Source organism: Furipterus horrens, unplaced genomic scaffold (assembly GCF_987537825.1).
Source record: "Furipterus horrens unplaced genomic scaffold, mFurHor1.1.pri manual_scaffold_2, whole genome shotgun sequence".
Lineage (NCBI taxonomy): Eukaryota > Metazoa > Chordata > Mammalia > Chiroptera > Furipteridae > Furipterus > Furipterus horrens.
In genome coordinates this window covers 174,969,258-174,990,648 of record NW_028327172.1, presented here as the reverse complement: position 1 = coordinate 174,990,648, position 21,391 = coordinate 174,969,258, and the positions used below count along the sequence as shown (strand labels likewise).

Genomic DNA, 21,391 nt, shown 5'->3' with positions numbered 1-21,391 from the left:
AGTATGTAGAAAATTATTATCAGTAGAATAGAATTCATATTTTCTGAGAGGAAAAAATTCAATAGGTAAAACATTTCCTTTTATAACCTATCTAGGTAGTTGAAGCGTAAGTAAAATTTAAATACTGTGTGAGGACTCTTGTGAAGTCTCTGAGTCAAATTTTTAGTAAATATAGATAAAAATTTCTACTCTTGAAAGAGTAATATTACAAACTAACTTCACTCTACTTATGAAGATTGTATATTCATAAAACAGGACTCTATGCTCACTTCCACAAACTGAGACCAAGAATATGGCCAGTAATTAGCATTTCTCCCTTATAAAACAGCCAACTATGGGCACAATATGAAGTTCTGTCTCTTATCAGGATGCAAATGCTCTTTCCTCTCTGCCATTCAGCCTTCAATTATCCTCATTCCTCCTCATTTCCCAGCCACAATTTCTAAAGCCATCTTCTTGGTCATTCCATCATGACATTTGAGACCCACAATGCCATTTTTGTGTATCTTTGGCTCCTAGTTGCCAATGTACCATGAGCCCTCAAATCAGCCAAAACTATTCCTCCAAAGTGGAGGCTGCCTTCAGAGCCTGGTCAGCCTGCATCTGCAGGCCTCCCGTACCTATCTCTCTCCAGGCCTCCATATCCATGGATCATGTGGCCCTGGACCACTTGTGTCACTCTTCCCCAACTTAGATGAGGAGAAGCAGGGCACCCTACATCTCTTGAAGATACAAATCCAGCATGGCAACCGAGCCTTTTTTCTAGAAGTTCAGAAGCCATCTAGAGAGTGGGATGGCAGCCTGTATGCCATGAAAACATCCTCAGCCCTGAAGATGAGGTATGTACTGGGCTCTATCTGCATGGACCCCCATCTGTTGCTTCCTGGAGAACCACTTCCCAGACCCAGAGCTGATACTCATGAGAAGATAGGCAACCACCAGACCAAACTCCACAAGCTGTTGGACCCCAACTCTGGCTGAGCCGGACTCATTTTCAAGTGTGACTAGGAGCCTCCCATGCCCAGTGGCCTTTGAGGGACAGCTCACTGCACCACCCTGGTCTATGCAAACCTCTCCCTTCTGCCTCCAAGTAGCTTTTTAACCACCCTGTTGCCCCTTTTCAAGCTGTTGACCAAATGGAAGCAATAACAGAAAAGAAAAAAAAAAAGAGTTGCCTACAAAAAATACTCAAGAACACAGACAAGTAAAATTGTCATATTAAACAAAAATAGTCTGCTTTTAAATTTATTTTAATTAAAATATACTACACATTTCCATGGATCATAGCTACTTCTTTTTATATATGTTTCAAGTAAAGAATTTCTACTGTAACCTTTATCAATCAACAATGAAGAATTAGTACACTTGTTAACTATAAATCTAAAATTTTTTGTTTCACCCAGTTTTGCTGATAGTGAAATTCTCTGACTGAAAGGGTTGACCAGCACCCCAAATAAGAGACTCTAAGTCAATGCCTAAATTCTGACAAGATTCAGTTTACAACCACACCTGTTCCACAAAAACTATGACATGAAGACAGAGACAGCATGTTCCAACCCAGCCCTCAGAAGTGCTGCCTGGTAACTTACAATGGACAACATATTTTTATAATTCCATAATGTGTGAATGCCTAAAACCAAGAGCTTTTGCTATGGTGCAATAACCATGATGTGGGTACATAAAATAGAAAGCAAATGGTAATACAGCATTCCCTCACTTATCGCGGGTATTACGTTCTAGACCCCCACCCACGATAGGTGAAAATCCACGAAGTAAGAACCTTACATTTATTTTAGTATTTATATATTTTTTAAGGCTTTATAAACCCTTCCCACACACTTATAAAGCATTCCCAGTCCCTTATTAACCTTTCCCACTCCCTTAGTAACTTTTTCCACACTTTTATAAACACTACTTATGTTCATAAACATACTCTACACTATTAAACATACATAACTTTAACAATATATGTATACAGTACCAAAAAATCCCACGATATAGTGAAAAATCCACGATAAATAATTAAATATAATATTTTTTTAAATCCCGTGATGCAGTGAGACTGCGGTAAGTGAACCGCGATATAGAGAGGGACTACTGTAGTCAGTTTTTGAAAGGAACACTTTCTTTGCTTGGGCCTTTCTTGACCAAACATGAGATTTCTTGTTTTGTAGAGTCTGCTTAATACTAAAGTTCACAAATATTTCCTCAGGACCACATTTTTCCCTAAACAACCAACACTAATTTAAAATGCATCTTACATAAGGCTTAAGAGTAGTGGGTAAAAACTAAGGTAGTTTTTACAAGATGCTTTTCTCTTAGATATGAATTTTAGAGGCAATCCAGTTTCGGTAGGCAGTCACTCGCATATAGACACCAGGCTTATTGATATTACCACATTCTTCTCCCCAGCTTACTACTCCAACAAGGTACCAAATATTTCGAGAATTGGGGTAAACCAGGGGTCCTCCAGAGTCACCCTAAATAGAACAAAGAATATTTACTATTATGAGAATTTACTTCCAGATACTTTACTCACCCTAAAAAAAAGCCCAGATGATGTTTGTGATTCATGCTTCACACAGACCATATGAAGTTATATGGTGTAAATCCCTGATTCACTCTTAATCATAACTGTGATTGGCCAAAATAGATTCTCTGGGGCTCTTTGGAATTGACCTGAACCTTGAAGTTATAAGGTCTAGCTCTATGAGAAAGCTTTGGGAGACATATATTATTGGTATACTTGGAGTATAGGGCTTCATATCTGAGAAAAGTAGCCAGACTCCTAGCCATGAAGAGGCTAAAAATGCAAGAGAAATGGGCTAGAAATAATTAAAATCTTTCTGACACTGATTTTTTATTGAGATGTGATTTAAACTACAGACCGTGATCTAGATTACCTCATTTTGGATGCCAGCTTTTACACTTAATGGCTGTGTGACCTTGTGCATATTATTTGACCTTCTTCTGCCTTAGTCTCATTCTCTATAAAATGACATAATGATAGTAGCTACATCACAAAGTTAATGATAAGGATTAAATGGAATAATATCTGTAAAGGACTTCAGTCTGTGCTTGACTCAGAGAAAGTACAACATAAGTGTTTGTTAAACACTTATAAATAAACACATGTTGCATGTAGGGAAGAATTTCATTAGTGCCAAAGCCAAGGGAGTTTGGATTGTTAAAGTTCAAATTAACTGATGCATAGAATTCTCTCCATGTTGGTTATTTTCAAAAAATAATAGCAGTTACTTGTATATATTGTGTGGTCAATGTGAATAATGTCCAGACTTACCTGGCAGGCATCAATATATCCTTCCATGTACCCAGCACATAGCATCGTGTCCTGTACCATACCATCATATGCTTCCTTAGAATTACATGTGTTTGTATCAATAATCTTCACAGGTGCTTTCTGAAGTAACAATGGGTATTCACCTAAAAGAAATAAATATTCTCAGCAAAAGAGCAGCTCTGAAACAGAGCAGGATGAAAAAATTGTTTTATTCTTTGTACATAAGACCTACATTTGACTCTTGCCTATTTTTAGGATGAAAAAGCCCACTTAGCTCCCACAGTCAAACAAATGAAAAAGAAATGTTCAGAGAATAATTTGAAATATCTTCCTAATGATGTCTTTCTGTAACCTTGTCTCTCTTTTTACATCTTTGGACCAGAACTTTCTCAATTAGGTTCTCCAGATTAGAGTTTTCACAAACAAACTGGAATGTTCTAAACTCAGGCGATTTACAAAATCATAACCCCATATCCATCATTTCCTGAGAGATTGCCTGGGAGAGCTGGGCATCTGGAGGTAAATAATGCCTCTAACTTTGTACCTAGATCACTAATTTTTCTTGTTGCTTTTGTACCTTAAACACAAAGTTTCCACTGGACTTACCATTATAGGAAAGTGCTCCCCATCCTGTAACAACAACTCCTTCACCTGGTAGAAGAACCTGTGTGGCTTCAGGAAGACAAACTCGATGTACATCATTCTTAAATAAAACATTTTCAGTGAGCAGTACAACTGCAATATCATCATGATGTTCACCCGGGATGTAGCTTTCATGAATAATAATTTGTTGAACATAATGTTTCATGTACGGGGGAGTTACTTTTGTGCCAAAGCTGACAGTATAGTTTTTTGGATTACGTGTCCTAAAGAAACAAAAATCATGTATTTTGTACTTATTTCAAAATAATAAAAATACAGCCTGCATCTATTATACTCCTTTCACGACATTAAGTTTTTCCTGCTCCATACTCCATTAACAGTGATACAACCTGATTTTGAAATTAATTTTAAAACTTTGTTTGAGTCTCTACACTATACACTATGTAAGGCAATAAGGATATAAAAGAAAAATAAATAACCCCTGCCTTCAAGGAATTTAAGTCTAATGAAAGATGGCATAAACATGTCCCGTTATAATTGCTTCAGTCATTATGTATATAATCAGTGGGACTACAAACAGGAGGATCTAAATCTGCATGTTCTAGAAAATGGAAAATTTCTTAGGAAAAGTAGCATTTTGGAAGAGACTATAGAGCTGAGTCCCATTTGCCTACTAGACAAGAGGGGGAACAGGCATGCACAGAGGGGGGAAGGAGGTAAGAAACGGGATGATGTGTCTTAGCAACTACAAGTAGTTTGGGATGTCTAGAGTATAAAGTGATGTGAGATAAGAATTATGTAAAATAAATATGTTGCATTACAAATGAATGACTTCCCATTCTTACTTACTAGTAATCTAAGGAAAGCCTGAGAGTGGTTTACCATATAATTTGTCTTCAAAACCTTCCAGGACACTTTTGATAATGAAAGGGAGTCCTACTGATAATTAAAATGGGATAACAGGTATCAACTGTAAATGTCCTGGGGCTTTTGGTCTCCCTAGCCTTGGGCAACATGCTGAACTTACTTTTGAAAGCAGTGAGCTGCAGTCACCAGGTGTCTTTCCCCGATCAAAGATGCCCCACAGTAGTGTCGGCCATTTATTTTGAGACTTGCTTGCCAGGGCCATTCTCCTTCCCGAGCATTGGAACCTCCCTTGACTCTATCATATGTAGCTGACATCCTTGCTCGTCTCCCACAGCCTGTCAGAGGAGTTAATTTTGTTTCATTGAGAATAGGAAGATAATGCCATTTGATTACAAAGCTGAGAGTGAAGTGAGTTATTCTTGTATGGTTCTGTCTGATAATATCTTACACTGATAAGAACCAAATACTCTGCACAGGAATCACTAGCAGCCCCTGAGTCACCTCCATACCCATCACAGGACCTCCAAGACATCTCAGCCCTTGAAGAATGTAAACGCTGTAGGAGGTGTAGAAAGTCATGGTGAAGTCCATGGCTTCTGCAACCATACTCTGGTTTGGATTCTGGTCCCACCTTTTACAGGCGGGTTGAACTTAGGCAAACTATGTCACTCTTTTGTGCTTCAGTTTCACCATCTCTAAAATAGGGTGATAAGAACACCTCTTTTTAGAATGGTGAGGATTAAGTAAATTGTATGTAAAGCACTTAGAACTCTTCCTGACTAAGAGTAACAAATCTTGACTTATGTTCTCATACATTTAATTAGAAAGTATCTGAACTTACGGTTGTTGATAATTTTTTCAGCATTGATCTTACTGATTTCTGAAATAAGAACAAAAAAGACATGGTAAATTTAATACTTGGCATGAGTCTACTAGCCCTGGGACCAATGGAGTGAGATGGTAGGTCCAGCAGAGTAGGAGGGTCTGGAAATAATTTGGAATCTCAGGATAAAATATCAATAGAAAGCAGAAAACATTAGTTTATTCAAATAGTTCTTTTACTGTATGTGCATGTGCTGTGGAAATGCTGCCTTCATAGTTCCATGTGAGAGGCTTAGTGTTCCTTAAATGGAATTGTATTCTCCATCATTGAGTGGAAAATTGCCAGGATCTTCCTTTGAAAGAACAAGAAGTTCCCACAAGTGAACCTTATTCCTGTTAGTATATAAAAATAACTTTAAAAGTGACCTGTCATAATGGCAGATCCTGTGCTGTTTTTGAAAGTTATATATTATTTAAAGAGTAGCAAGAAACACCATTACTAATAGGAACTGTTCAAAGTCTTACTATCTGCTTTGAAATAATAGGTAGGTTTTTCCCACCAGAACCACTTTTAAGGTGTGGCATTATGATTTGAATGTCTTTTTAATAGTGAATACAAATCATTGCTCTGATGTAAAACAATGATATTCATTTTTTTAAAAAAATATTGAGGATCAGCTTTGTTTCTGGCGTTTGTCATATGTGTTGAGGATAAAAAGATTAAAGTAACACTGCTCTCAGATAATATAGAAACTTACCCATAAGCCTAAGAGAATTAGGATCTATATTCAAGGATCCTGAGTGGTTATTCAGCATCTCATGTAAAATGGTTTCAATTCTTCTTCTTGTATTTTCCTTCATTGATCTGGGAGCCTTGAATATCAGCCATATATGTGCTATCACACTGTCATCAGCAGGACTGGAAACAACATAAAGGTGTCATATGTTGCTGAGAAACTGCATTTCCTTCCTCATTTCCTGATCTTTCATATCTTGATTTCTTCTGCTTTTTTAAGGGTTTGTGCAGTACCTTCACTTTAATCACATTTAGCTGGTGACAGTATGCATGCAGTTATATTATTCAGTTGAGAGGATAAGTAGTTCTACAAATCTAAAAAATAGAAAAAGCCTGAGGTGCAGAGTAGAAGAACTGGGATTATTTAGTCAAACATCCATTGATCATTTATTGTGCAACTGCTATAGATGAAAGACTAGGCTAGGTGCTATTGGGTGATGCAAGAGTGACTAAGACACATTTCCTTCCCTCTAAAAATGTCCAGATTTCTAAGGGAGATGAAACATGTATACAAATTACTATAATAAATGAGGCAAAAGTGATAAGATGTCTAATCTGCTAATGAGAAGAAAATGATGCCATTTTTTACTTAAAAGACCAGAGAAATTTTTATAAGACATGACATACACAATGGCCCTTAAGTATTTTTATTGCTGTTTCATCACCAAGCAGAAAAATTCATCAGGCAGAGAAGAGGAGGGCTAGTACTCCAGAATAACTAGAAAGCAATAACATTAATTAGCATTTATTGTTCATCTGCTGGGTTCTAAATACTTGGCTATCCCATTGATTATCACACTTAGTCTCCACAACAACCCTGCAGCATAGGTATCATTATCTTTCTTTCATAGACAAGGAAAAATTGAGGCCCAGGGTGGTACTCAAGATTATGCAGCTAATAAACTAGGATACAAATTCGGTATGATTGACTCCATAACCTGAGGTCTTTACACTGTGCACTCTGTCTCCCTGCGCCCAGTCAGCCATGGACAACAGTGTCCAGGAGGCTGGGCTTAGACAGAGGATGGCTTTTAATGTGAGCCAAAGAGTAGCAGTGAAGAGAACTTGAGTAAGATCATGCCTGAGAGAGATTAATCTGACTGTGGTGTTCAGGGCAAATTTGTGTGAAACTGGGGCAACCCAAGAGGCTGGCCCATGGGCATGTAGGAATGGTCAAAGAGCTCCGAGGCCAGTGTCTGAAGTGGCAATATTGGGCTTTGCATCTCCCTAACGGACTACCAATCTTTTGGTGTATAAATAAATAATCATTCCTAGAAAGCACACAGCTCATGCAAGTTTGATTAGTGTAACAGGGTGTGCCCAAATTAGAAACTGCCTCTCCACCACTTCCTAAAGATACCTGAAGTTACATGCATAAGAAAACAAAGAGGAAGCCTTCTGGTGGTTGCAGTTTTGTGTGACAGGTACAAGGGCCCTTTAATTTTAGTTTCCTATTTCTTGTCAATACGAAACTTGACCCCAATATTAATTCTAGTTGATATTTTGATTTATTCTGCAATTTCAGCAGTTCCGTGAGTTCTAGGAGGCGGGGGGATGGAGACATAGTTTGATGGCATTGATGAAAGTGAAAGCAAAAATTCCCTTCATTTGAAATGTGTTTATTTGTGAATTGTTCCATGCACATTATCTTCCTTGATCCTGAGTACAGTTTTATGAGTGAAACAGTATAAGTGTTATTATCAATATTTCACAGATAGGAGACCTGACTCAAGGTGATATAGTAACTTTCCCAAGGCTCAGAGCTACTAAGTGGCAAAGGCTGGGCTCAGGTTGCCTGATTACTATTCTAGGATTCCCTCTGTTACTTGATGCTACTTCAAACCCACATGCAAAGAACACAGCACAGGTATTTTACATCTTGTTATGGTGACTAGAAGTACTGCCCTGGTATCAAAGCATGGTTCAGATATGCTCTTTTCTACCCTATAAGAACTCTAGGACAGTTCTATAAGGTGTTTAGCTCACTTACAAGGAGAAAGACTGGAGAAAACAAGGTCTGTATTTACGCTACTGCTAAATAAAAATGTCAGAGCATCGAACATTGGTCTAAGGGACCATCAAATGTTTCAGAACATAAAAAAATTTAAGAAACCAGGTGGATACATTATCTGTGATTTAAGGATTGATACATCCTCAATAGATCTGATCAACTCAGCTATATTACCCAGTCTTCGCTTCTGTTTTATACTGAACAATGAATCTGACATTTAGCTTAGGATAATGCTAAATATTAGCAACTCATTGGTTAATTATTATAACATCAATAGACTCTTTTTTGAAGGAGAATTTAAAGCATAATAGTATGTATAATGGGTTGACCTCTTTTCTGTTATTGCTAGTTACTTACTCCAGTGTGATGACTTGAGAGTTGATATATTGTCTGTAAAGGCTAGAACTCTGAAATGCATCATCCATCTGTTAAAGAGAACATAGTGTCAAACATCAAATTCCAATAATATGTTTATATTTCAGAGAATTAACAATTAAGTAAACAAAGAAAAATACTAATTTACCTTAGTCTCAAGAATTTTGCTAAGATAGTTATTTTCTGGTGATGTCTCTCTTTTGTAATTTTCATTATGTGGGATATCCAACACTGTAAAACTACCTTGGTAGTAGTAAACTGTGTTTTCTGTGAGATAAGAAAATAATCCAAGAATTATTTAATTAAGAAAGATTTCTAATTCAGATAAAGATTACATAGTATTACCACCTAAGTATTGTGCTCCTATCAGATATTGTTAAATACTGCAAATCTTTCTGGAATGATTGATTAGATAAACTGGGCATTGTGGAAATATTGATAAGATAAAAAATGAAGTAAATATATATATATATATAAGACAAAGGTCAGAAAGAGTTATCACATTTTAATTGAGACAGATAGGACCATATAATATAAGTAAAGTTTCTGAATAACCAATTGTCATACTGAATAAAAAGTTATCATTTATTAAGTATTTACTATGTCAAGATACTTTATAAGAACCATATGAAGTACACCTACTTTTCAGAGAAATTAGTCTTAGAGATATTCAGTAACTTATCCAACATCATATAGCTACTAAGAAGAGTTAAGAATCAAAACTTGATTTGTCTGAATCCAAAGCCCACACCTAATCCATTACATTTCCTTCCTAAATTTTATAGATAGTAAGCTCTTTTATATATGAGAAATCTAACTTCTTAAATGTGATAGATATTAAGCATCTATGAATATGCTAGATACAGTGTGACTGTGCCTACCATGCAATAAGTACTAAATAAATGATAATACTAGGCTTTCCAGCCAGTACAGAGGTTACTGAAGGCTGGTGGAGGTGGTGACACTCCAGGTAGTAGTATAAGTGTATTAAGGGAGATCCAGTCAAGATGGTGGTGTAGGAAGACATGGCTCACCTCTTTGCAGAACCACATAAAAATTACAACTAAAATATAGAACAACCATCAGCTGGAACCATCAGAAATCGATTTGAATGGAAGTCTGACAACTACAGAATTAAAGAAACCAGACTTATCAAGATGGATAGAAGGGGCACGATGCAGAATGGGCTGGTCTCTCATGCATGTGTGGTGGATAAAAATTCAGGAGGGATATCTCTGGAGCGAGGAGTCCTAGCCCCACACCAGGACCCCAGACCATGGTTCCAGTGCCAGGAAAATAAGTCCTCACAACTTCAGGCTGCAAAACCCAGCAGGAATGGAGTTGGTGAAATAAACTGCTGGAGCCCCAAGCAGTTTCTCTTAAAGAACCACACATGGACTCACCTACCCAGACTCATTCCCTTTGAGCTCCAATAGTGGGGTAGTGGCTTGAAAGGCACCAGCGGTATTCAGGGAGAAACTGCAGTGTTTGGCATCAAGGTAAGCAGAGGTCATTGTCTCTATTCTAAACCCTCCCCCAGATACGCTGGTGCCATACCCAAGACTCCATCAACCTGGCTAATACTGTTTTACCTGCCTTGGAGATACCCAGAGACTCTGCCCCACCCAATTTATAGGCCGACCCAAGCTACCCTTCCATATGAAAAGCTGGTCTTGGCTCATTCTTCACAACTTTCTAAGTCCTATCAAATAAGCAACAGCTGGCCTCAGTGAGCTCCAGGCCCAGCACTAGAAGCAGCCAGCTTAGAGTCACAGCTTGGCTTCGCCTGAAATCTCCAAGCCCAGTATGAGTAGTAGCCATCTTAGATTGCTCTATAGCTCTGGTCCCTGGCAAAACACAGGCGGGAGCTCACCTTGGCTTACACCACCTGGCAAACCCCAAGGCCAGTGCACCTAGTGGACAGCTATAGACCACATTGGAGCACCACCACCCTGCCTCTGCACAGGTGATCCTCCATGGAGGGCAGAGGTTGGTTGTCAGTAGTCACAGCCAGTCCTTGCAGCTGACTGGCCTGGGTAAATCCCTCTCATTGATCTGCCAATGGCAGCTAAGGCTCAATTATAAGAGGAGGATGTACTCATTCCACATGAAGAGTGCATCTTGAGAACCCAGCTTAGGTGATAGGGGAGGCTGTGCCACTGGACCCTATAGGACACCTACTACATTAGGCCATATGACCAAGATATAGAGTCAAAGCAGCTCTACCTAATACATAGAAACAAACACAGAGAGGCTGATAAATTGAGAAGGCAAAGAAATATGGCCCAAATGAAAGAACAGAACAAACTCCCAGAAAAAAGAATTATATGAAATGAAAACAGCCAATCTATCAGATGAAGAGTTCAAAACACTGGTGATCAGGAGGATACTCAGAAAAGTGATTGAGTATGGACACAAAATAAAGAAAGAAGTGAGGGTTATACAAAGTAAAATAAAGAAAAATATACAGGGAACCAACAGTGATGGGAATTTAGGTGGGATTCAAATCAATAATTTAGAACAAAAGGGGACTTCCGGCCAAGATGGAGGCTTAGACGGACACGCTAAGTCTCCCTCTACAACTAGAGAGGAATACAACTACTTCAAAACAAAGGATAACTAGAAATTCCAGAAAATAAAACTACACGGAAGCCCAACATATGAAGTTATAAACCAGCGGTGCCATTCGGGCAGGTAAGAGTTAAAGAGGGCAAAGCTGTTTGCGGAGCGGCGGGGCGCGAAAAATCCCGGCGGCAGTCAAGCCCCTGGCAGTGCGCGACCCCAGCGCTGGGGAGAGCGGCCACCGCATCGCCTTGAACAGTGAGGCCCAGGGGGGCGGGAGGACGGATCCCGGTCTCCTAGCTGAATAACTGTGTGAATCCATTTTGAACCCCCGCCCCCAAAGAAAGAAAGCACCACAGGGCTGCGAAATAGGTCGCAGACAGGCGCCGGTCGCTGACTTGTGACGCCAAACGGCGCCGGTCGCTGGGTCATTACGAGTACACAGGCACTGCCCCCGACAGCCGGCCCAAGAAAACAAAACGCATCTGTCAAAATGTGGCAGACAACTATAGAAATACCGGTGACACAGCTCACCAGGCAGCAGATAGAGAACCTGACAGATGAACAGATAAGAAACCTGTCAGAGGCTCAGTTCTGGGCCATTGTTATCAGGTGGCTTACAGAATTCACAAAAGAGCAGGAAAAAGATAAGAAAGAAGTGAAAAACTTTCATAACGAAAGGAACAAAACCGCATACGAGACAGATGGTGAGGAACAAAAATCCAGAGTTCATTTCAACAAACTGGAATATGGAGAAGGAACAAGCAGTCAACCAATGCAGCGAGAGGAAATGGGAAGCAACAATGAGAGGATCAGAAACCTCTGGGACAGCTATAAAAGGCCCAACATAAGAATCATTGGTTTGCCAGAGAATGAGGAAGATGCACTAGAACTTGAAAAATTGAGTGAAAATATAATAAAGGAGAACTTCCCAGAATTGGGGAAGGGAATAGACTTGCAGGTCCAGGAAGCAAGGAGAGTTCCCAAAAGACTGGACCCAGGGAGAACCACTCCAAGACACATTATAATCAAAATGTCAAAAATTAAAGATAAAGAGAGAATCTTAAAAGCAGCAAGAGAGAAGAAAAGAATTATGTACAAAGGGGTCCCAATTAGACTATCAGCTGACTTCTCAAGGGAAACCCTACAGGCAAGAAGGGACTGGCAAGAAATATTCAAAGTAATGAAAATCCAAAACCTACAACCACGAATACTCTATCCAGCGAAATTGTCATTCAGAATAGAAGGACAGAGAAAGTGTTTCCAGGACAAAATAAAACTGAAAGAGTTCATTAGATCCAAACCACTGTTATATGAGATGTTAAAGGAACTGGTTTAAAAAACAGAAGCTAAGGAGATGAAACAAAGGCAAACTAAACAGGCAACGAGAGTGGAAAAGGAACTGTGGGTACGGGAAGCATATTGGGGGGAGGTCAACAGGGAGGGGGAATGGGGAAAGGGAGGGAGATGATATAGGAATTGGGGATCAAGGTAGGAGGGAATGGAATAGACGGAGAGAGGTTGGGAGGAACTGTATGCACAACTAATGGACATAATCTAAAAGGGGGGGACAACTGGAGGGAGGGGGCCACCGGGTGGAGGGGAGCAGAGGGAAGGGAAATTGGCACAAATGTAATATTTTAATCAATAAAACATAAATCTGAAAAAAAAATAAAAATAAAAAGTAAAAAAAAAAAAAAGAACAAAAGGAAGAAATAAACATTTATATGGAACTGAAAGAAGAAACAAGAATTGAAAAAATGAGGAGAGGATTAAGAATCTCTAGGATAACTTTAAATGTACAAACATCTGAATCATAAGGGTGCCAGAAGGAGAAGAGGAAGAGCAAGAAACTGAAAACTTATTTCAAAAAATAACGAAAGAAAACTTCCTTAATTTGGCAAAGGAGGTAGACATACAAGTTCGGAAAGTGCAGAGTCCTAAACAAGTTAGACCCACAAAGGACCACACCAAGGCACATCATAATTAAAATGCCAGAAGTTGAAGATAAAGAGAGAATCTTAAATCCAACAAGAGAAATGCAGAGTTACCTACAAAGGAGTTCCCATAAGATGATCAGCTGATTTCTCAAAACAAACTTTGCAGGAAAAAAGAGACTGGCAAGAAGTATTCAAAGTGATAAAAAACAAGGACCTATAACCAAGATTATTCTATTCAGCAAAGCTATCACTTAGAATGGAAGGGCAGACCAAGTGCTTCCAAGACAAGGTAAAGTTAAAGAAGTTCATCATCACCAAGCCATTATTACATGAAATGTTAAAGAGACTTATGTAAGGAAAAGATGATCCAATCTATGAACATTAAAATGACAACAAACTCACAACTATCAAAAACTGAATCTAGAGCCCTGGCTGGTGTGACTTAGTGAATTGAATGCAGGCCTGTGAACCAAAGTGTTACCAGTTCAATTCCCAGTCAGGGCACATGCCTGGGCTGTAGGCCAGGTCCCCAGTTTGGGGCGTGTGAGAGGCAACCATACGTTGATATTTCTCTCCCTCTTTCACCTTCCCTTCCCCTCTCTTTAAAAATAAGTAAATAAAATCTTTCTTTTTAAAAAAACTAAATCTAAAAAATAAAAGTAAAAACAAACTAAGCAAACAAACAGAACAGGAACAGAATCATAGGTATAGGGATCATCTAGAGTATATATAGCTTTGTAGGGAGAAAATACAATCATGGCAAAGTCATGAAAAAAAGGTTGATAGTGAGCATATGCTCACTTTAAATATATGTTAAAAACTGAAAAAACTATAGTAATTATGATAACCAACCAGAAGAAAGTGTTATAAACATTGTAAAAAGAATAATATTGCTAATAAAGTACAGGAAAGTGGGAAAAAAATGAGAAGCGTACTGTCATAGCAGGATATAAATACAATACTGTCCAAAGTTAAAACACATGGTTTTTAAAAAATAACTCCACCTATTCTTATGTTTTCAAAATCTTTTAATCTATTTTAAGTGGATTTTATATTATTTTGTGAAGAATAAAATTTAGTCAAAATGTAATATCCTTTGGTTCCCTTTATTTCCATAAAATATACTTTTCTTTTTATGACTATAGAAGATATCCAAGAATTGCTGGTAGAAAAAATATACTTATTATAAGTATAAAATTATAATTGATATCATCTTGGTAGAGTACTTTTTTGCCTATCAAATATCTATTTATGCAGTCATATCTCTATATGGTATATGTTCTTCTACCTGAGATCCCAGAAATAAACATTTTAAATAGAGGTAATTTATTGCTTGCAATTGTCTCTTTTTCTTTGTAGAAATGTAAATAAAGTTTACAACAAACAGTGATAAGCAAAAATATATTCTTTACCAACCTACTGCCAGAAAATAAACCAGGAGACCAATAGTTATTCCCAGGATTGCCAACACTCCAAACACAATGAGGACAATCATCCATAGTGGCAAAGATGTACGGGATGTTGTGACTGGTCTGCAAGCAAATAAAGTAAATATGGAGGATATATTTAAAAAATCAGTCATTCCAAATATTTATTCCTTTCCTTTTGCTCATGTCTAGAAGCTCCACAGTTTAGGTACAGTAATAGCAAGAGACATTTTGAGAGAGAGAGAGAGAGAGAGAAAGAGAGAGAGAGAGAAAGGAGGGAGGAAAGAAAAGAAAGAGAAAGGAGAGAGGAAGAGAAGGAGTGAGGGAGAGGAAATAAAGAAGGAAGGAAAGAAAGAAAGCCCATAAGCTTACCTTAATATTCATGATCAATTTTCTCTGGATCTGTGCTATGAAATTAGTTCTCAGGAGTCTGATGGTTGGTGCCAAGTTATCTATATTTAGCATCTAGCTCCTTCCCATGATCAATGGGGAGTAACAGAGTTAGAACAGTAAGTGAAGAATTTGCTAGGGTGCAGGGTAGAAGGGGTGGTGAGTAAAAATGTCTTAGAAGTTTCTTATACCTAAGCCTATCATAACTTTCTAAAGTATGATCATAATCTTATTTGTTATCTTCTTATTATATAAGGGAGGAACCAAAAAAAAAACAAAAAAAAAACTGGAATTCATTTACAAACAATTGTGTATTTTTCTTACATGTTTAAACTTTAGTCACCTTCAAAGGAATCTCAATTTGATGCAACACACCTATCAAGACTTTTTCCACTGCTCAAAACAATTTTTGAACTTGTTGATTTTGATGCTTTTGAATGCTTCTGCTCTTTTCTGTTTCAACTCTTTCACATGGCAAAATGTATACCTTTAAGGACTACTTTCATCCAGGGAAACAAAAGAAGTTGCTTGGGGCAAGATCAGGTAAATAGAGAGGGTGAGGCATTGGGCCATGCCATTTTTGGTCAAAAACAGCTGAACACACAGCGCAATGTGGGCAGGTTTGCTCAGAAATCACCCATCATGAGACAGGAAATGTGTTTAAAGAGATTTTGAAAAATTTACTGAAGCTGAATACAACCTCTCACAACAATCCATCTGGTACACTGATACAAAAGGGCTCCTAGAATACTCACCTAGTGGGGGAAGCCTGTACTAAAGGAGCCTATGCTCCAGAAGATAATTTTGGGTTTTGGGGGAGTCCCCCCTCATATACAAAGAACATGAAAACACTTATGAAGTGCTATATTGGGTCAGAGCAGTGTTCATCTCTCTTACTAGCTTTTTTATAAATATGATTCAAACAGATATTTTATAGACAAGCATACTATGATCAACCTACAATAAATAAGTTAGGTATTTTCAGCCTATTTTATTTATACAACAAATATGTGTTGAGAGCCTCTTCTTAATTTGAAATAGGGATGTGTGGAACTTTTCAGACAAAGAGGCATGGAAACATGCATAGGAAGCAGGAGCAACATTCAGTGCTAAAGAATGACCAGCAATTCAATTTTCTTGCAGCAAACTGTGAGTCATAGGTTGGCCAAAGATGAAGTTGGACAGTGTGATAGCTAATTTTATGTGTCAACCTTGGCTCAGCTATGCACCAAGTTCTTTGGTCAATCACTAGCCTATATTTTGTTCTGAAGGTATTCTGTGGCTGTAATAAACATTTATAATAATTTTATTTTAAATAAAGATTATTCTCAATAATAAAATAGATAATTGGGCCTCATCCAATCAGAAAAATGTCTTAAAGGCTAAAAGATTTCTAGGAGAAGATGGAATTCTGCCTTGGGAGTGTAATATCAAAGTCCTGCTTGAGTTTGCAGCCTGCCAACGTGTCCTATGGATTTCAGACTTGCCAACTTACAATTGTGTAAAGCAATTCCTTAAAATAAAATCTCTTTTTTGATCTCCAGATAGAAACATAAATTAGATAGATGTGATATATGATAGATAGATATAGATACATGTACTATATCCAAAAGGGTCGATCTATCATCTATCTATATAATCAACTAAAGAGATATCCTATTGGTTCTGTTTCTCTAAAGAATCTTGACATCAACAGAGAGGCAACAAAAAGAATAACCTGTGATGTTACATAAAGGTGTTGAGATTATGTCTATATAGTGGATTTTCTCCAAGTGTGGTTGGAGGATGACCTTAATCAGACACACCTGGGAGTATTTACTAAATGTGCAAATTGGCATATCCTACCTCAGATCTAATGAGTTCAGATTCCTAAAAAGGCATGATAAGTTGCACTTTAATACTCCTAGTGATTCAGATTCTCACTTCACTATGTGTTCTCCTCATGGAAAAATATTGAAAAACTTTAATCTAGCTAGGACATATTGTCAAATTTTTCAGATTAGAAGTAATATCAGGGGCAGTGTTTATGATGTATTGGATTTAGATAAAAATGAATTGGGTTGATGCTTTCAGAAGAAAAAGATTTTTTTAAATTCTCTATTGAATTTTTTATTCTCTTTGGAAACTACTTTATATTTCTTTTTCCTCAAACGTCCACCACCATCTGGTCCATCCTCAGTCTTAGCTTCCTAATCCACTGAGAAAACAGAAGGCATCAGAGGAGAATATTTACAATACCATTGTCACTATTGTGAACTTCTCTTTTTCTGTACCCCACACTCTGCTTCTTCCTCATATTTCTATAAATAAACTATGCTCCTGTCTTAGGCCAACCTTTCTACCATTTTATTTTACTTTTAAACCTATGTTTCTACCTAATTCTAACTATGTGCCAGTCATTTCCAACTACTCAGAGTTCCAGGGACAACCCAACTCTTTCGTGCCTCCGTGTCTTTGCACATTCTGGTCTTCTACTGAAAAGGTCCACTTGAAGTCTACCCAGTGAACTTCTACTTGAACTTGGTTACTCAACTCTGTCATCTACTCTTCACTAAAGTCTTTCATGGCCCAGCCTCTTATGGATCTACATTGAAAGTATTTTTTATTTTCATATGGCAGTCATTTTACCTCTAGTTGTGACCATGCTATTGTCTGGGGCCATGTCATTATTGGTTGCTGTGTTGTGCCCAGGGAATAGGGTGGTATCTAACACATTATAGATAATGTTTGTTGAAGGGGTGAATGCATAAAACCAAGGGATATTAAGGACAACTAGATCATGAAGGATAGATAGATCAGAGGAATACAGATTATTAAAAGCCTTCAGTGCTAATCAAATGAGTTTTGACTTAACTCTGTGGAAAGAACTATCATGGGGATATGTGGTGCTTAAGAAGAAGAAGAATCTGCAAATAACCTACATGATGATTGTTTAAAGTAGGTAGAAAACTGAAAGGGGAGGAGTAGTGAGTAAAGAGGCTAATGTAATCCATGGGAATGTAGTGATGGGGTCCAAATGGTGATAGCAAAAAAAGAAAGTAATGAATTTAAGAAAGTTAACAGTGTAATCTTTATTAGAACATGGTAATTAGTTAGCTTTATTGGTAAAAAAAATGGGAATTTGTAAAAGATGACACAAATTTTTATCTCAAGAAGTAAAGGAAAGTAAATGAAGCCTAGGAGAGGTAACTTGGGGAGAAAATGATAAATATTTTATATCTTGATTTTGAGAGACATTTAAATATCCAGTTACACAACTAGAGATATCTGACTGACAGTTAACATAGTTGGAGATGTTAACTGAGGAGCCATCAAAAAGAGGGAGGAAACAAAAATGTGAAGATAGATTAGTATATTATAGTGCATATTACATAAAATATTATGAAAAATTGGTACTTGTCTCTTCAAGACATTTGTTTCCATTCTAACTACAATTAATTTAGCACAATCTTTCATACACTTTCTGAATTTCACAGTCTTATTGCTTGAGGTTTCTCAAAAGACTTTAAATCATCAGCATTTTTCTTAAATGTCAAATTCAAAATATTGTTCACCTTTCATTGGTGGGTAAGTACTTACCTCATCTCATAAGCATTCAGCTTCACCAAACTACTTTGCTCACTGCTTGGCTCTCTACACCCTCACTCCACACCCTTTCTTTACTCTTCTCTGTCCCATGAACTCTTTTTTTTTCTTAATAGGATTTTAACTGGGGATATATTTGTACATTTCTGATTTTGGCTAGTTCTATTTTTAAAGCCTTACATCAGAACAGAATTTCATACAGATTTGGGATTTTTTTTTCTTTTATTTCTACAGTTTAAGAACTTGTATTTATATAAAAATGTAAATAAATCTAAATCTATTAAAACTTGATCAAATAAGATGTCTTAGAATTCATTCAAACACAATGCTTTGAAAGAGAACTAAAATGACTTGCTTATTTTCAATGGTCTCATTGAAAACATTCTAGAATTTTATATTTACTCTTCCTATTCTCTTTGTGCATTTTGATGATTGCTGTGACTAGCTCTGGGTTATAGAAATTTTTAACTTATAACCTAAAGATCTTATAAGCCATGACACAGACTAAGTAGCTTTTTTAAAAAATGACAGATTTTTCAGGCAGAAAAATCTCTTAGCTATTTAGCAAATATTTCTGGTAGTCCATACTACAAATCTTCTGAAAAATCACATAAGAAAAATTATTGAAAGAGGATCCAGAGTATTAATTTTATCTTGCCATTAAAAAAAAAAAAAAAAAAACCCTCCTGACAATGAACTTCCACCTTGGCAAGGGTTTAAAACACAGCTTTCTTTTGAGATTTTTTCCCATTCTATCCTATAGAATTAATTGTAAGAAAAAATACTAAAATTAATGAAATGTGATTTTGAAGTCTTGACTTCCATTTCTGGTGTTCCTTTCCTTCCTCTTGGCTGTTCATCATTCAGGCAACCAAGCACAACCACAGGACTGACTAAGCTCTCTCTAAATGCACCTGCACAATTAACCATATTGCCAAGTCTACAGTACTCAAGTTTTTCTGGGCAATCATATTAATGCATGCCTTACTCTGAGGAGCTAACCACTGAATTAAGACTTGATGCTTTCCTGGGAACTAGAAGTGCTTAGAAGCAATGGTTTAATCCTTTGAATCTTTCAGATTAAGGCTTCATACAACTGTCAAAATGTTGAAGGTGAAGAAGGAGGTGCCCTGTAAATAAAAAGAAAATCACCCACCCAGAAAAAAGGTGATGACTATTTTATAGGTAAAACAAAACAAAGAAATCATGCTGTTACCTCTCCACTTTTAAATGTGTTATGATCACTATTTATTTTTCTTGCTGATAGATCAGAGATGTGGCTAATAAGAACACATCATGGTAGGAATTATACAACATTTTTAATTAAAAGAATATGCGGCAATGTTATTTATTTTAATTTAAGAAAAAAATGTTCTTAGTATATCCTATCACAGTAAGTATGCTCTTTCTAATCACATTTTTACATGACTACTGATGTTGAAAAAATATGTGTGTCTGTGTGTGTCTTAAAGGGCTCAACTATTGACTCAAGATAAACATTTTTAGAGAAATATTTGCATAAGATATGCATTTATATTTCACAGTTATCTGAACATTAAATATTTTATAATTATGTTTATTTGATTTTGCTGTTTTGCATATGTTTTAATGAAAACAATTTGTGAGCTAAAAGTAAATTTTTTAAATGGCATTATCACTCTCCACTTCACATCATAATTATCTAAATACTGTAAAAACAAATGACACATGTCTATACATGATTATACTATTCTAATACCTGGACATTTTACAGATAAGAACACATGGTTTTATATATGACTCTCCAGAAAACACCTTTGAAGAATTAGTACTGTAAGATTCAAGACAATATTCATAAAAGCCCTTTAGAAAGCACAAAATGTTTTTAAAAATACAAGGGACTCATGATCATGATCACCACCAATAACAATTTAACATTTGATTTATAAGAGAAAAAAAAATCTCTCTGCTTCCTCCTTTCCACTTTATAACAGTCACATATTATTTTTTCAACCACAGGATGTGGTCCTCAAATCACTGCACAAAACTACAGATTCTAAACAAAAATAGATGTGATAGGCTTTTCTGCATACAGGAAATTAAAATTCCTGTGAAAAAATTACAAATTTCTCCTAAACTCAATTATTTTACTGCAACTCTTGGATGGGAGTCATTTTGAGGAAATAGTGTTAGTTTTATTAATGTCAGAATTTTAGGCAAGCAAATCTCCACTTACCTATACATACTGTGCTGATATATATTGGTTGTTGCTGTCAATAGAGGTAAAGGAAACTTCTGCACTTCTTTTGTCCTGATCGGTGGTTCTCAGGTAAATGTGCTAACCACAATGATACCTGGGATTTTAAGGGCTGGGTGCAATAGCAGAAGGTAATTAAAAGGAAACTTGTTTAACAAGTGTTGATGACAGCTGTGCATCTGTGGTTTAAAGAGAGAACTGGAAATTACTCTTTGAGTTGGATACTTAAAAAAAGACAGTAGACACAACTTGGATTGGTTTCCTGAGAGATCCACCCAAGAAATACCACCACATATTGGTGAATCAGTGTTCTGACTCACATTCCATCCATTCCTTTTATGATACAGGGCTCCTCCTCAGTGAAACCAACTCTATTCCCCAGAGCATTCTTAACAAATGACTTAAATATAAGCTGTTTTTTTATACAATAATTCTGCTACAGCATTACCCTTTTGTAACATGCTTAATCTAAAAAT

The 21,391-nt window shown here is 36.9% G+C and overlaps 1 protein-coding gene across 1 annotated transcript; it reads right to left on the bottom strand.

Annotated features, from left to right (window-relative positions):
* Nucleotides 1-247: 247 nt before the first annotated feature.
* LOC150020049 (transmembrane protease serine 11B-like protein) lies at nt 248-21,056 on the bottom strand. Its single transcript, XM_090266809.1, has 10 exons — nt 20,895-21,056; nt 14,694-14,809; nt 8,924-9,042; nt 8,758-8,825; nt 6,352-6,512; nt 5,613-5,651; nt 4,932-5,106; nt 3,908-4,167; nt 3,302-3,444; nt 248-2,480 (listed from the first exon to the last, which is right to left on the bottom strand). The coding sequence occupies exons 1-10, from the start codon at nt 20,900-20,902 to the stop codon at nt 2,319-2,321; spliced, it is 1,251 nt and encodes a 416-aa protein (XP_090122935.1). The 5' UTR covers nt 20,903-21,056; the 3' UTR covers nt 248-2,318.
* Between the last annotated feature and the right edge of the window lie 335 nt (nt 21,057-21,391).

What these genes read in the sequence shown, in the direction of transcription:
- LOC150020049 (XM_090266809.1), bottom strand. An exon ending in TCTCAAGTCATCACACTGGA is followed by an intron (nt 6,513 to 8,757) that starts GTAAGTAACTAG and finishes TGTTGTTTCCAG; the next exon opens with TCCTGCTGATGACAGTGTGA. An exon ending in GATATATTGATGCCTGCCAG is followed by an intron (nt 2,481 to 3,301) that starts GTAAGTCTGGAC and finishes TGTTCTATTTAG; the next exon opens with GGTGACTCTGGAGGACCCCT.